Here is a 17,149-nt window from a genome sequence, read left to right on the forward strand (position 1 = left end):
GTCAAATTTTGTCTCCAAAATGCAGTGGAGTGGAAGTATAAAGTCGCAGAAAATGGGGGAAAAAAAGAAGAAAAAACTCAAGTAAAATACAAGTACCATAAAATTCAGCAAGGAAAACAAAGCTGCGTTTGGGTGAATAAAACTGCTCAGTCACAATAAAACATTTACACATTTCAGGAGACAATGGAGCCGGTAAAAAACTGGTTTTATTCTGCACTTTCAGCAAGCATGTCGCCCTCTGAGTACAAACACTGAGGAAATATAACTCTTTAATACAAGTTAACTTCAAAAACACAGACTTGAAGGACACAACATGATATGAATGCACACTTCAATGAAACATGGAATATATTTTCCTTATGGCCAAACCAATCACTGAATTCTTACACAATATAGTTAAACCTCACACTGGACGATTACAGTCAATAACAACAACTGGACAGACACATGACCTGACACTTAATGGGGTCAACTCTTCTTAAAAATATATTAAATGTTCCCAACCTGAAGCTGCACAGTATATGAGAGAAAAAGCTGCACATTGAATACTACACAATTACTTAACTAAATTCATAGTGCTGTTGAGTTGTTTGCCAGCTGTGAGGTCTACATCATGGAACATGAAGTGATGCTGAATAGACATTGAACATTGTGCAGGCACTTTAATGCAGGTGGTTAGAAGGTCCTAATATAGCATCCTGAGATTAAAATGTACACAGTAGCCTGAAACATAGATTTAGACATACAGTATGTGAGGATAATAGACAGATTTCCAGTGCTCTTGTCAACAGTGTTTAAGATAAATACTAAAAATGAAATGGACTGATAAGCAGTTTAAATGTTACTGGTACATTTTTCAGACTTAAACACATTTTAGCTGCATGTTTTTGTGTCAAGGTTTCTCATGTTCTAACATTTAACACTGAACAGATAATTTTAGATTTTTAGCTTTCTCATTATAATAGAATGCAGCCAGGCCGTCAGAGCACAGAGCAAAATGTAAAGATCTTGTAGACATAACAGGTTGACTGTCACTAGTGCAGTCTGTTACACTGAGATAAGTGAAGTACAGTACAATGTTAAGTATTCAGAACATATAACAGGAATATAGTCAATAGGATATCTCACGAGGAAGCTGCCTTCTACTCTAACTGCGACTGTTTAGCTATACACTGTAGCTGATAGATCTGACTCAGCAAGTCGACTTGACTCATGCTCTGACAAATGTTTGTGTCAAAAGATAACCGTTTCTATTGCGACACTAAACATAGCTAATGCTGAGTTATAAACTGCCAGTTACAATTTATCCAAATACGATTACTTCATAGCCTCAAGTGCTTTTCATTAACAGTGCAACAACTGTGTTTTTTTTCAGAATGCGATGAGGATTAGAAAGTTGAAATGTCAGGATGTCAAGATCTTTTTATGCCAATACCGTGAATTATGAATGAGCCATAGTGCAAATTATGAGTTGCATCATTTAGATCAAGGCTTAAGACTGCTGCTTGCTGCTGCCTATTATTAAATTAAATGTAGGACTATTTAATCATATCTTGTCCTGCACTTTAATTCTTAATAATCGGTTTTATTCTACTTTATCTTATTATCTTCTATCTTACTTCACTCTTATTTAATTATCATTTATGTATTTTAATATTAGCTTGTGTTTTCACTAATGCATTTTTAAAGTGCAATACAAAGAAGTATTCCTTGCCTTAATTTCCATCTCTAAATATAGTCAAAGCTGATTTTGGGCATGAGGAAAGCTTAACATCTTTCTTCTGTTAATCTGAGATAAAGTGACCGTGTTGTTATTATTAACGATCATGATCAATCAGAACTGTGAAACGCAGCCTAGCACCTGTAAAATTGTTGTCTTGTCGAACGTTCCAAAGAGAAAAACCCACACACCAACCTGCAAACACACACACGCATGTACTTCACACAACTTTATAAATACTCTTTCAGCAGACAGTCTTGGTTTCCACAAAAGGACATGTACAGTTAACAAAATATAATCTAAATAGAAAATAATGTTTATCCAATCATTTGATGCAGCACATTGTTTCTTTAAATATTCAGGGGACAGTTTATAATGTTACATTTAAGCAAAGAGGTCATTTTATGGATCCTTCTTACCACAACTCATTAAAGGAGTGTTGATGACAGAATATACAGTATAATGGCAAAACATGTAATACATCCCCAAATATTAAATAAATTCAGAGAAATAAACAAAATGGGGACAAAAGCATTCATACAAAAAAATGCTGGAGTGGACATTGGTTTCTTAATCATTTTTTCTAGATATAGTTGATTTAATTTCCCTTCATATAATCTCATTTTCTGTGGCCTTTCTTTAGATATTCATTCCATTCCTCCCCTGAGTAACACGGTTTCCTCTTTTTCTCTCCAAATTTGATCACAAAGGCCAAGTGCTTTAACCCTCTGCACTCCTACACCTTCTCTGAGAAACAGGCTGGCCCGATTTAAGCCTTGGTTAAAAAGTAGTCTTTAGCCACGTCTTAAACCGGGCATTGGTTGGATCACCACCAGAGGCCTATATGATGTGGAAAAAAGACAGTGCCCACACTCCATGTTAAAACCTGTGCATTGAGTTTGGCTATCTGCAGCTTACTACAAGTGTACTAACATCTGCATTAGGAGTGTAGACAACAAAACTCTTTTGCATCATAAAATAGTCATCATGTGTTAAAATAGGTGAAAAAGATGCACTGTATATGGCATTTCCTAACAATGGTTAACATTCTCAGGTAATTTATAACTAAAAAGAGAGTGAATGTTGTGGTTTCTGCTTGTTAAAGTATGACAATCTGAGTTTCTAGTGGTATTTTACTGAAATATACCACATTCTGATATTCATTTCATTAATGTGAGTTTTAGTATAGATCATTAAAATGTATCTCAAGGTTTCAACAAAAAAAACACTGCCTTTTTCCGCCACCAGGTGGCCCTCCTGGTGTGCTTCAGGTGTGATGCAGAGGTGATAAAGAACTGGGATGTGAAGCGAAAATAACTTGTTTCCATTCAAATGCCACCTTCCCTCTACCTTTTCACAGATCTAAAAAGACTAGTATAGTGCAAATACAGTAACATTGAGCTTCTAAGGAGCTTCTACTGCCTTTTTTCACAAGCAGATGTTTACACGATCTCTGAAGATCTGTGATTGAGAGTTAAGTGGGAGACAAAGGAAAAGTGACATTGATACATGGAGCACAGTGAGGGTCTGTTCTATTTCTACTTGGTCTTGGGGCTGAAGCTGACACCTGGCCAGTCGTATGTGTCTGGCAGGAAGGAGTCGTAGTTGGTGTTCCACACAGTGGCGCGTACAAAGCTGTCCTTGTCCACAGGCTCAGGGTAGCGGAACGCCATGCCTTTAGCATAGACATACTCCACCACCTATAGCAAGAAAGAGAAAGTGTAGAACTGACTAACAGCAAGACGCATGTACTACACAGAACACAGCAATAGAAGGTAAACCAAACATTACTGGACAGCTGCGACCAACTCTGACTGGGCAGCAATGTTTGGATCAATGAGAACCAGTTTATCAATAATCAAAACATTCAGCCAAAGTTGGAAATGATCATTTTCAGGAGACTTGCCTTGACAGCCATCTGGACAGAGACCTCTCTGATGTTGGAAAGAGGAGGATAGAGTCTGCCTTCTTCCAGCTCTTTATCTGTCAGCTGCTCTGCAAGGGTCTGGAAGGAGTACAAAAATACTTTTAGGCTCGAGATGAAATTCTCTGATCCAATAAACAGAGACAAAAAAACACTACTATGACTTGGCTACCGCATATTTCTCTGCTGATTTTCTGACTAAATATAAATAGAAATGTGCTTCTGAATAAGTCAGAATAAGAAAAATAAGAACTGACCACAAAACTAGCACTCATATTACCAACATGCACTGTGTCTTTCTCATGCAAAACATTTAAATATTTAGTGTTGGCAAGAAATCATCTTGTGATTTGTATCATTAATTGCATTTATCAACGTAATCAAGTCAAATGCAGCTTAGCAAGAGAGGGGAGAAGTGCAAAGCAGGATCAGTCTTTTAAAAGCTCCTCATCTGTTAGTTATTAAGCCAGAGTCTAGAAAGAGAGGGAACAGGACACATCAATGGGTTAAAGCGGGTTTAGATGACACCATACAGCATATGTATATATATCAGAGTCAGCAAGAAAGTAGAGGATGGGGTGAGGGCGAGGTAAAGTTCAAGGAAGTGACACACTGAGAAATACTGAGTAATGACTTCAGACCTTGGCAGCCTCTAAGAATACTGTGTCACTGATGTGTCTCACTCCACTCAGGATCACAGCCAAGGCCACACCTGGAATACACATACAGCAGTGTTGTATTTCCTTTATCATGACATCCTATGATTTTTCCAAAAGTGCAAAAATTATGAAAATAATGTTCACATAAATATTAATTTTATTTCTTCTTTTACCTGGGAAGATGTAAGCATTGTTCCCTTGTCCAGGAGTGAAGACGCGGCCATCTTTCAGAGTCACTGGATCGAATGGACTGCCACTGGCAAAAAGACATCTACCCTGTTGGACAAAAAAACAAATAGTGTGAGAGGGATGATGGCCGATGGTAAAGAAGAAAGGACAACAGGAAGAGTGGTTTGACTAGACAGGAACTCTTAATGATATACTTCAGAGTTAGCCAAAAAGAAAAAAGGAGAGTAGAGCAGAAAGAACTGTGTACATCAGTGAGTGTGTAGGCGTCCTCTGCTGTGCACTCGGCTTTAGTGGTTGGGTTACTCAGGGCAAAGATGATTGGACGTTCGTTCAGGGCTCCCATGGACTTGAGGACATCGTGAGTGAACAGACGTCCAGCTCCTGCCACACCTAGAAGAAGGGAAGAGAAATGCTGGTCACCCTGTGCTTGTGAGCCCACAGTTACCACGACACTGTGCCATGAGAGGATGATTTAAGATTTAAAATAAAAAATAAATAGACTCTCCTGCTAACATTTCAAACAAAATCAAATTGATTCTTTTATTCAGGTAAAGAAAAACAGGAATTGAAAAGTTTTTACCAATAATTGCTGTGGGTTTGATGGTGTTGACAGCATCTAGATAGCTCTGCACATTCCCTGGACTGTCATGGATAAATGCCTCCTGGTTGCTGTCCATCTCCTGTGGTCTGTCCTGGAGTCACATACAGTACATTTGTTGCAACAATATATCAATTTTAATATAGTAACCCCACCAACAGTGAGCTAGACAGGAAGCTACACAGACATATCATGTACTGTACGCTCTGGTCATTAATGTCTCCCAAACACACACTGACCTTTACTAGTAAGCCATGTTTATCGTACATCCAGATCCTCTGTCTGGCCTCAGCTTGGGTCATCCCCGCCTCCATCATGGCCATGACAATCAGATTGGCAATACCAAGAGCGGCCTAATGAGAAAATAACCTTATCAAGTTAAACATTCAAAGAATTTAAACAGAGTATCCGCAGTTAAACTTGAACTGCTATTTTAAGACAATGACTAAGCAAATCCACCAGCTCTGGTTGATGTTGAGCATATTTTGAGTCTTTTGAGTTCTTTAGCAATGTTGGTCTACTGTTTATTACTAATATTACCAGATCTGGTCAGCAGGGGGCAATATGGCCATTACAAGAGGGCCTACTTTCCTATTTTGATATATGGGAGTTTCACAAAAAAAGATAAATAAGCCCCAAAGCAAAGAAAAACCAAGAGAATTCACATGAACTGATTAATGGATAAATATGATCTCACCTCTCCAGCTCCCAAGAAAAGCACCCGGTGATCAGTAATGGGTTTGCCAGTGGCTCTCTGAGCTGCTAACAGACCAGCAAGGGCTACAGATGCAGTGCCTGACAACATGCAGAAGAAAACAACAGTAAACAATAAGATCTCTGCCTTGCAGAGAACAGATGAATCACTATTTGTTTTAAGGTAGGAGGGTTGGATAGGCCTTTTTTCTTTAGAGTTATGTTGTGCTTGTTGAGGTTTTATTTTTCAGCAACCAATTCTACCACAGCTGTCAGTGTTTCTTGTAGGGCCTTGTCGCAATACTGTGACTTAAAGGTCACAATATGTAATATTTTATGGAACATTTAATTCAAACAAGTTTCTGTTTTCTGTTTTTATGGTGAAATGAAAGAAACCAACAGGCTTCTAAAAAGATCCCCCAACAATGAAACGCTTTCGAAGAGAGGCAGTTTTTAAGGATGGTTGTCAACAACTGCACTATACCTAATTCAACTGTTGATTTTAATATAATAAGTAAACTGGCTTTAAGACTGCTCCCAGATGCTATGTGGAGGGTTATATGTGAACCTTGGATATCGTCGTTGAAGGTGCAGTACTTCTCCCTGTATCTCCTGATTAAACGGAAGGCATTGTGGTTCCCAAAGTCCTCAAATTGAATCAGCGTGTCCTGGCCCCATTTGTCCACTATAGCCTCCATGAACTCATCAATCAGTTCCTCGTAGGCTTGAGAGCGATCCCGCCTCTGGTACAGGCCCATGTACAGCGGATCATGGAGGAGAGTCTGATACGAGGGCAAGGACAAACGTGTGATGGATGATTAAGTTTCCTTCTTTCCCCTAAACATACACACATATACAGTATACATATACAGTAGCTTTCCTACCTCATTGTCCGTGCCAACATCTATCACCACAGGCAGACATCTTTCAGGTCGAATGCCGGCACAGGCAGTGTACAAGCAAAGTTTTCCGACAGGGATGCCCATTCCATAAACACCCAGGTCCCCTAATCCTAAAATACGCTCTCCATCTGTTACTACTACTGCCTACAGAAAGAGACAGAGAGAGGAGGTGGAAAAGAAGTACATCAATCAGCAAAATTGTAGATTAGTAACATTTAACAAGCACATAACTCTGAGTACCTGGGTCTTAGCCAGGTGAATGTAGAAAATTTAGAAGGAAATGTATCATTTACATGACTTTCCTAGACTTCATGGTTGTGTAGCCGAGTCTATAAGTGACGACCTTCATATTCACAGTTAATTTCTAAAATTCTCAGTGTAGTTTGGCCCTAGGCGTCTCTTTTACACTGTACAAAATGCTGAAAATGTGTTTTTTTGGTGAGGTTTGCAGGTACTCACTGCAACAATAGGCTCTGGCCAGTTGTCCAAGATGGAACGGATGTGTCCTTTGTCCCGAATGGAGATGAACAAGCCTCTGATGACAGAAACAAGATGATATGGTGACTTTAACGATCATGGTAACATTCTGCCTATTTCAAAAAAGGAAAAGAAAACATATCTCCACCACAATAACATCCTTAACGTGATTTAAGTCAAGGAGTCGACAAAATGTAACACCCATTAACCATTAGAGAGAGCTCCTTGATGGCTTCACTGTTTGCTTACTTGGGTCTCCTGAAGATGTGTCCATACTGTGTGCAGGCCAGGCCTACGGTGGGAGTGTACACAATCGGCATCAGTTCCTCTATGTCTTCCATCAACACCCTGTAGAAAAGCCTCTCATTCCTTTCTTGGATGCCCATCAAGTAGACGTATCTGTGCAGAAAACAAGGAAAAATTAGGAAAGAGAGAAGAAAACTTCAACATATAGAGGAAGATAAATATATGATATATATGAAAATTCTTAAAAGCAAAACAGAGAAGATATTTCTTAGGCTCAACCTTTCAGCGCTTTACACAATATATGTCCTTACTTCTCTAAGGGATCAACCATCTTCTTGAGATTATTCTGGAAGCGCATGGCCTGAATGTCCTGAGTCTCCACTTTGGGAGGCAACAGACCGTGTAGCCCCAGAATCTGTCGCTCCTGTAGAGTGAAGGCCATGCCCTTGTTGGGGAAAAAAGAGAGGAGGGAGCAGGGAGACAAGGAGAATGTAGGTTATCTATCTTGTTGCAACTACTTATTGGTAGAGAATACCTTTCAGTTGAGTTACACTGACTACATAACCTAAGAATTCAACAGGTAGCATTATTATGAAATGGTGTGTGCTTTGGTTGCGCAAATATGTAAGGCCATGCTGTGACATGCATTTTTTAATAGTTTGAAAGAGAGTGCCTTGGAGATTTCTTGTGATTTTGTATCGACTATTACTGTTTGGAGAGGTGCAAATGAGCAGGATAAAGCATTTTATAGATAGTACTTCACATGTTTTTATGTACTGAAGTTTAAATATCACCCCCCCTGCTACCAAAATGTGCTGCTTTTAAGTTTCACACTTAAAATTAAGAAACATCCCTCATCTAAATAAACTAATAATAATCGCTGAACCAGTTTTAAGAAGCTTCTGTAGGAAATTGTCACAAACTGTGATGTAGTTTTGTCACCAGAGGGCGCACTGCATTACCTATGAGTCCTCAGGTTTCATGGTTGACCTTTTGACTCTTAATAGGAGAAGAAGAGCAGCAGAGTGGAAGAGGGGGAGACCAGATGAAAACCATTTTTCAGTTGGGGAAATGAAGGAAAAGAGGTAAGAGAGGGGAGAAGCCTCAAAGAAGCCAATGAAGAGGACTCTGGGCAGAAACACCCCATGTATGGAAGAGAGGATGAGGGGGGGAGGGGTGCAAAATGTTCATGTTCTTGTAGTGTATGCGAGTGTGTCTGTGAGTGTATGTGTATGCAGGTTTAGTGAAATATGGGCGTTAACACATGGAAGCCATAACGTCTGGGGCTGGGGAAGGGGCTGATTATTCAGTGACTGATGAATGCTGGGGGCTCCCCTGGCAGAATGCTGAGTCATGCTGATGGAGCATTTCCCTTCACTTCGCTCCAGTACTCAGTTCCTCTAAACATAATGCAACATCCTTTATTTTGAGTGCTTTGAGCCTTTCTCACAGGTCTGAAAGCGGTCAGATCTATAAAATGTAAAATGGTGCAAATTCTTGAAATGCTGATATTTGCACTGTTTTTGTTTCTTATGTATGTTTATCTGTATATCCTATGACTTGTCTATGTGCTTCTACAATGATGAAACAGCATTTTAGGAACATTAAACTTCATCAACATGCTTTTGAACAGTTAAATGCTGTTTCTAAACTGAATTTCCAAATTTGCAATTGTACATTGGCCAGGAAATCATTGGTTTAAGTTGTCCTTTTAAGATAATCTTGTTAATGAAACTGCACAACATAGATCATCCAACTAGCAAACAAACTTCACCTATGACAATTTCATTTAAGTCTACATAGGTAGAGGAATCACATCCCGCATCGTCTTACAGTATATACAGTATTTATATTCTTGAACAGTGTAATGTAATAAACAATGCATTCCTGCAACACTCCAACCTTTTCTGTTGGGGTCATAGGAGTCGTGACGATGCAGTCTGCTGATGAGAGTCACATCTCCTCAGACATTTATAGCTGCCCTATGAGTAACCGGCATGCTGCTGTTTTTGTCTTGCTTCATGCATTTTTAAGTGTTTTTTAAGTGTGCAACACACAATGAACTCTGTGACTTTAAATGCTGTAAGAAATTCTGCCAACTAAATATAAAACACCACCAGAGAGCAATACTGCCAACAGAAGAGCATTAAAAACCTTCTCTCCTTGAGTTGGTTTTAATCGGCAAATGGGTTTCTAAACTCGCCCCAAACAGACGAAATGAGCACAATGAGGTATCAGGTGGGGGTACAATGTAAACGTTGTTGCTGTGGATACAGTATTTCTTGGGCCATCAGCCAACTAGTCTGAGACCAGTCTACATGTAGGTTAGAATGTCTATATTTAGCACAACAAGTGCAGGCTAGGCTAAATTAAGCATAACTTGCACAGAGTGATATCATGACACTTCAAGCAGCTACAGCGTCAGGTTACAAATGTCATCTGTAACTTTCAGTAGCTGGGAAAACCTGACAGCAAAGGCACCGAACAATGTGATACACATTTGTTACAGGTATTAAATAAACATCAGAGAGCAACTTGAATTAATCGTTTGTCATTTGAAGTCCTCACCTTGCTGCAGTTATGCAGTAGTGACAACCACTACTGGGTGTGGTTACAGGTGCATGGCAAGGTAAGGCAAGTGTATTTGAATAGTACCGATAAGCTGTGAGAAGGAATATACAGAGCTGGTTTTGGCTGTGGTTTAACAAACTTTCTGACTACACCCAAAAGTGAAAGTGGGTGTGACTTAAAAATTCAACCAATGCTTTTCATCTGTCTCTTTAATCACAAATACTTTTTGGGTAAACAAAACAATGCCAAAACATTACCATCTGAGCTACTGGAAACAGATTATGTCTGTCAGGAACTTTAGTAAAAATCATGTTTGGGTTCATGTCAATAATTAAGTCATTAGTTAGGAAGCTATTTAGACATAGGAATGCACGTCGTCAATTTTATTTACTTGTATTATACATTCATTACTAACAATCCTGCCTCTATTATCTTAAAAATGACAACACAAGAAAAGATGCTTTGAACAGATTAAACGCTAGGCCAGGTTAGAAAACCTTTGGCAACAGCAAGTTTTATAGTTTTCCAGTCATACCACTCACCGACTTAGGGGGAAGACGACGAAGATGCCATGTTGTCTGTACTGTCAAAAATTCACCCTTAAACGGCGTGTGCTTGCATGATCGGCTCAACGTGTTAATGTGTATTCTTGGTAAATGTTGCATGTAAACGTGTGAAATATTCTACTTCTGTCAGAAACATTATACTTCACGACTCAATCAAAATTTCTCCCAGCCGGCAGAAATTTAAATATATTTGTGTTTCTTGAGATATAGAAAAAAGTTGTCTAATAAAAGACTGTCAGACATGTCAAAAACTTTCAGGTCTATTCCTGTCTGTCAACACAGCTCTTTATTTTTATTTTTATCCAGGGATAATAGCAATGTTGACAACTGCGTGGAGATGGAGGAGTGTCAGAGGGAAAGGATGAAAAAAGACCTGGATATGGAGCCTCAAATTAAGGACTATAAGGAAAACTAACCCACGTTAACAGCCTTGGTCAAAAAGTCATTTTTTAAATAGACAACATTTTATATTGTGCATGCTCCATTGCATTTATTGGTATTAACTTATTCATCGTAACCAGAGAATATTACAAATTTCTGACAAGCTCTGTGTCAGTGTGGGAAATAATTGTAACACATATGCCAATTAGCCCACTTCATAACCTGGAATAATTGGCATGGGTCCAGCACAAATGGGCGACATGCTGAATGACGTGTTAATAAAGCTACCATCTGTTTAACCGCTATGCTCACTGACACACACTCACACACATAACGTCAGTAATCCACTTACTTTGTTGGTGCGAGGGTTGAGCATAAGGGGCTTGCCCTTGTCTTTGGTGTGTGCCCATCTGCAAACAGAGACACAGGGCCTCAGGGACCACGTTGTTCTCAGTCTGGACAACATGGTGGACAGTCACTGGTCTGAAAGGTCCACTGGTGGAGAGCTGCTGAGGACGGAGAGACAAACTACATTAATAAAATACCTGTTTCTTCTAGAGATTTGACCATTTCTGTCTTCATTTTTATGGTTGGGAGACTTACAATAGACTCAGAGTTATTGCTTTCAGGTTTGATTATTCTTTCTTCTGACGGGCAAGACAATAAAGAGCACCGCTACTACAATCTTTGAGCATGTGACATCTTCAGATCCTTATCACACTTTGATGTTAAGCTATCAAAAGTTAAGACTGTCGGCCTTCTGACACTCTATCACAGAAGCCTATGAATGCACTTGGTGTGTATGGACATTTCCACCCTTAAGGATTAGAAATGCTGACGGCAGTGGCCAGTCATTAATCTGGATGTGCACAGAAGTGATTTAGTGCGTGATTTGAGAAACAAAGCTTTGAAAGATTGTCATAATCCTTTTCGCACTGAGCTCCACATGAAGAAAGAAATGAGGCTTAAGCATGGTGACATCAGTGGACAGATAGCAAAGATGGGAAGACAGATAACACATATCAGAGAAATCATAGCGACAATCAAGTGACATCTGTAAAACGTACCTGAAGGCATAAAAGATTGCTACTATTCTGGGAGTGCAGGAGATAAAAAAAGCTCATAAATAACTACCTGAAACTGTGTGTGATGGCAGAATGATGCCACATCAACAACCACGACAGTGTTTTCACTTCACACAAGTGCCCCTACCCTACTTTCCACTGCTGTTTGTGGCCCGGAACAGTATCTTCATTGTAAGAGCTATGTCATGCATGTGACCGGTTATTCACAGTTGTGTTATGCTGTGTTGTGGCAGTGCAGGAAAAAGCCAAGAGTAAGAGCAGCTTGTGATAACTGTCATAGCAAAAAGTCAGCAGAAGATAAATGCTGCCTTCTTGCAAAACTTGCAAAACTAACAACTTTAAAATGCCACACATGATATAGATATAATGCTATCTTGTCATTTAAATGTAAAAGTCAGTAAGAGCAGATTGATCAAGCATAAGTGCGTTGCAAAAAAAGCAAAGCAGACCACGAAGGAGATGAAGCCGAAATAATTTCACAACCCATCTGTTAAATACACTAAAATGTACTTGTTTAAACCGTCTCTCATGTTTTTATTCATGTCATTATCCAGGCCAAATTGGCTCTGGCCTTTCTTAATGTCAAGACCTGACCCAGAGGAAATGAAACTGGACCTGTAAGCAAGTTATGTGTGGGACAGCAACGTGAGCATTATTGCACGCAGTGTCTATTTTAGTTCCTAGTAGTTTAGTGAGTGAGGCTGGCAGATGTCTTCAAGAAGTATTGCTTTGAAATACAAGACACAGTCAACTGCAGTCAGCTTTTACAAAACAAAGATGAGCAACGTCTAAACTCCATTATCATATAAACATATCGGATGATTACACGAGAAAGAAGGCTTGACATCTAACATATTTGAATGATTTCATGGTCTGAAATAACACACAACAGCTGAGCTCAGGTGGCAAAAGAACAAACCTACGGCCAGCTCGTGTGACAAACAGAAGTCATCTGTGCCGTCAACGTTTTCCTGCCATTCTTCATTCCTGACCTCACTGTTCCTGCTTGCCCACCAATGATATTATAGTAATAACCATCTACACCAACATCAGATAAAAACATAGTTAAATCCACTAGATCCAGATTTTAATTCGGATCCACTTCAAATTGTACTCAGTCATAGATACCATCCACCTAAATACACCTGATTTGTTCATCAAGATCCAAGCATTTTTGTGTAATCCTGCTTGTTCTCTTAACAAACAGTTGCTGTGATCTTCCATTAGCCTGTACTTTTACAGATTTAAAGGGAGCGCTGTGGTCTGATCATGCGCCCGTCTCTTTGACCAAAATATCTGATGAAAGAAATCACAAGCATAGCCAGCTGGCACGGTCTTTGCTTCCATCTACATATCCAGGAATCAGTGCCTAGAAAGCAGGATTAAAGGCAGGGGGGCCTAAGTGGTGCTGCTTGTATAAGCAGCACAACAGACATTTTCATCTCTGTTGATATGACACTCGGGGGGGAAAACATTCTCTTTGAATTCAAGCCTGTGTTTTACAAGAATATTTTCTGGTTATCTACATCTACTTTAGCCTCCCACCTGTTTCTAGAATATTTAAAGCCTGAACACCGAGCGACTGAATCCATTTTATTATCTCATCTCCTTCCAGACTTCATCTGTGTGCCAGATCTAGGAAATCGAACTTGTTGCTTGCAAGATAATTCTTGCGCAGTAACTGTACTGAACCAGCTTTGTCTCACTGTTGGAACAACTAGCGTGAATACACTACCTGGACACACTCCATAGCCACAAACAGGTTTGGATTGTTAGTCACTGTAATTGTTCCTACTTATGTTTGTATTTCATCAACCCTAATCAAAGTTACAGTGAACTGATGATTCTAAGCTAGAGATGAGGTCATCAACACAAAGTATCTTGTCTATTTTGGCTTGAATCTGACCAATCTAAATGCTCACATGAACCGGACCTGACTGGATAAACTTTAGGTTTAATTGCTTTAATTAATTTGAAAAAAAAAAAAAAAAGGATTAAGCTAACAAGATAAGCAGTATAAGATAGCCAGACTATTGTGTTTTGCATTACTGTGTCTGGAAGTACACATGATATAATTTGTGCACAAACAATGACCGTATTGACTGAAGTAAGCATAATGTAATACAAAAGATTTCTCTCCGGAAATTACAACAGGAAAGCCACAGCGCTCTCGTCGGTACACTCCTCTCTTCGTCTAACAAGCAATCAATCACACCCACACACGCTTTCATGTGTTTTATGGTTAGTTTTACTAGGATCAGAGTACACTGGTGTAATGCAAAGGCTATTTAAACAATATAACAGAGAAGAAGTAGTGTCAATATGTTACCTTAGATTGACAAAGAGACATTAAACATAGTTATCAATAACCAGCTAAGTGTGGCTTTTCTGACAGGTGTTATTCTTCTCCTTCTCTCTGACAAACAAAGACTTGCCCATTTTGTTTCTTCCTTATTGACACTGAATGGCCATTGAATATCAAAGCCAAAAGATATATACATTTGAGCTGATTTTTTAGTGAGATTTGTTTTTTATTAGTATGAGTTACTACTGTGCTATGCTTTACTGTAAATGTGGTAAATCTCATGTTCCCATGGTGTTTAAAGCTTAATGATAAAAAATAAAAAGGAGATATTGTTGACCACCCACTCTTTCTACCTCCATCTTGTTTGGAGATGTAGGTGAAAGGAAGGAATGTCACAGCTCAGTGTGAACACACAACAACACAAAAATCAGATGGACGTGTCAAACGCACTTGTAGCAGCCACTCTGCTACAGTGGTAAGCTAATGAGTTAGCCTAGCGATGTAAAACACAGCCACATCCACAAACATTGAGAGCTAACAACTGCTAACTTCTAGCTAACATTTGGCTAGCTTCCAACCGACACATACCAAGCATTGCCGTTTGTTTAGGAGCCCGTTTCGGCGACTGTGTGAACAGAGACACCCACGGTCCTAGCTAATGTTTGTAAAACGGAGACAGCACTCCCACATGAAAGTTGTTAGCCTGATGAGTCGCATGCTGCCATTCATTCATTCATTCAGACCCCCTGCGTGCTAAGTCTCGGCTCAGTAACGGGAAGTTCTTAGATGACACCGGACTTTCAATTTCCTAGACAATAACAGCTCGGCTTACCTGCTCCTGAATATGATATTACTGCGGTGGCTTCCGTTGGACAGTCTGCTGTTTTTAAAGCATTTTTCTCCTGGAGTTCGCCGCGAAACTGCTGTTATTTTCACCTCTTGGTTCGTCCTTTACCCGCAGCCACTGATGCAGCACAGCGGCGCTGAGGAGAGGAGACTGTCGCGCACGCAGTGAGCTCGGCCGCTCGTCCAATCACGTGTTGGGGTTTCCTTCTTGGTTACCGTAATGACTGCGACATGCGCAAGATCATTGGAGGGAAGCCCACCGGCCGTAGTTACTATAAAACAAAGTAATCTCATTGTGATATAAGTCTTTTTAACACCTTTGTAGCTAAGTAAGAAGAGTTTTTTTTCTTTCTGCACGTTGTTCCGTTGGCTATGTACTTAAATCCTGTTATAGAGAGGAAGAATAATTCATTCAGCTGTATTTTTTTTGTGGTTATACTTAAGAATTACACATCGTGTGGGCTTTCTTTCATAGGTATTGTTAATTTGTGTTTGCAATATAAGCAAAATAATAACAACATGCACCGCAAAGGAGTGCACCAAGATAGCATTAGTAGCTTAACAGTAGAGAGAATTAGAGGTCAGGATTGGTCACCTAATTTAAAACGTTACAATGCATTGCTTCTCACAAGTTGGCTGAACAGGGGTGGATTACCAACCCAGTTGGCAACACAGCCTATGGATCCCAGATCTTCAGGTACCCCAAAAGCTGCATATGCATTGCATTAATTGCTTTTTTTCGGGAGTAACACAATACCACAAATGACAAGAGCCAGGCAGATCCACATCATCACCAGTCTAGTCCACTGGTAAATGGACTGCAGTCTTAGCAACCACTAAAAGCACTTTTTAACACAAGCCAGCGTTCACCCTTTCACACACACATTCATATACTGGTGGCAGAAGCTGTCATGAAACGCAAACCACCACAGCATAGAGGCCTACAGCGGTATTTTTGTATAAAGGCCTATCTACGTTAATCAAGCAACATTTGTATTGTGCCAAGACAACAAAAAACACAAGGTCAAATAATAGTTTAAGTATTGTTTTTATTAATTTTTCAGCAAAAACAGAAACTGCAAAAAGAGATACTATCAATCAATATTGAGCATTTAAAAACCTCAAAGCTGTCCTCAAATGAAAAGCTGAGGCTTCCTTGAAGCGTGAGTACAAAAGGAATCAGAGCTCACAGAAATAGAAAGTTTTCAACAAGGAGACACATAATCAAAACAACAAACTTGAAGCTATTCGAATAGTTGTGAAAGCCATGCAGAAGGGAGAGGATATGTTACATTCAGCAAGCTGGAAGCATTGTGGTGTACTGAGGCACATTTTTCTACATTGCTTCACACACTTAAAATAACTAACGTCGGCTCAGTAACCATACGTGTTACAGTATGTTTGTGTTATTTGTCGGTGATGTTATTGCTGGCTTAGATTATACCTGCAGAGGAAACAGTATATAATGAAAAATGTGAACCTGTAGAGGTTGAAAACTCCTTTTATTAGTAAGTAGTAATTAGTTTGACTGCAGCACAGCTTCTATCTATTTCTGAATAGATAAATGTCTCTGGATTAGGAAATGGACAGTTTGGACATTACTTAAACACTTCTCTCAGTCGCCCCAGCTGTGGTGAATACCCTGGAGCTACATTATTGATGAAAATAAACATTGACAGTGGATCTAGTTGCAATTGTTGCTGAGGAAAACCTGTATTTCTGACTGTGCTAGTAACTCTAAATGTGCTATATGTCTATTGTCAAAGAATTCATCTGGCTTTGCTTTGTCCTAAGTTGTACTGTTAGCATTGTCACATATGACTCGATCCTTAGTTAGGAAGTCATACTATGTTGTGCCATTGATGGTCTGCTTACAGGTGCAAATATTATGGAAGTCAACATTTAAGACCAACGTTACATGAGCATTAACAGTTAACAGCTGTAAAGAAAACTTTGTCACTTTACCTTATAAAGGAGACATATTATG

The 17,149-nt window shown here is 39.4% G+C and overlaps 1 protein-coding gene across 2 annotated transcripts; it reads right to left on the reverse strand.

Moving 5' to 3' along the window:
* Nucleotides 1–188: 188 nt before the first annotated feature.
* Nucleotides 189–15,326, reverse strand: me2 (malic enzyme 2, NAD(+)-dependent, mitochondrial). Of its 2 annotated transcripts, none has more exons than XM_073467177.1 (15): nt 15,149–15,326; nt 11,279–11,432; nt 7,720–7,853; nt 7,412–7,561; nt 7,145–7,220; nt 6,668–6,829; nt 6,352–6,565; nt 5,788–5,885; nt 5,330–5,443; nt 5,073–5,184; nt 4,740–4,882; nt 4,477–4,579; nt 4,286–4,356; nt 3,627–3,725; nt 189–3,420 (listed from the first exon to the last, which is right to left on the reverse strand). In XM_073467177.1, exons 2-15 carry the CDS (start codon nt 11,390–11,392, stop codon nt 3,259–3,261), a joined length of 1,752 nt encoding a protein of 583 aa, XP_073323278.1. In that variant the 5' UTR covers nt 11,393–11,432; nt 15,149–15,326; the 3' UTR covers nt 189–3,258. The 2 variants fall into 2 exon arrangements, with proteins under 2 accessions (XP_073323278.1, XP_073323279.1); XM_073467178.1 differs by having other exon boundaries at nt 11,279–11,435; nt 15,149–15,320.
* Between the last annotated feature and the right edge of the window lie 1,823 nt (nt 15,327–17,149).

Source organism: Pagrus major, chromosome 5 (assembly GCF_040436345.1).
Source record: "Pagrus major chromosome 5, Pma_NU_1.0".
Taxonomy (NCBI): Eukaryota; Metazoa; Chordata; class Actinopteri; order Spariformes; family Sparidae; genus Pagrus; species Pagrus major.

Excerpts from the sequence above, each read along its gene's own strand:
- me2 (XM_073467177.1), bottom strand. The coding sequence starts at position 11,392 with ATGTTGTCCAGACTGAGAACAACGTGGTCCCTGAGGCCCTGTGTCTCT. Across the intron at positions 6,830-7,144 it reads GGCCAGAGCCTATTGTTGCA|GCAGTAGTAGTAACAGATGG; the intron begins GTGAGTACCTGC and ends CTCTTTCTGTAG. Across the intron at positions 5,185-5,329 it reads AACATGGCTTACTAGTAAAG|GACAGACCACAGGAGATGGA; the intron begins GTCAGTGTGTGT and ends ATGTGACTCCAG.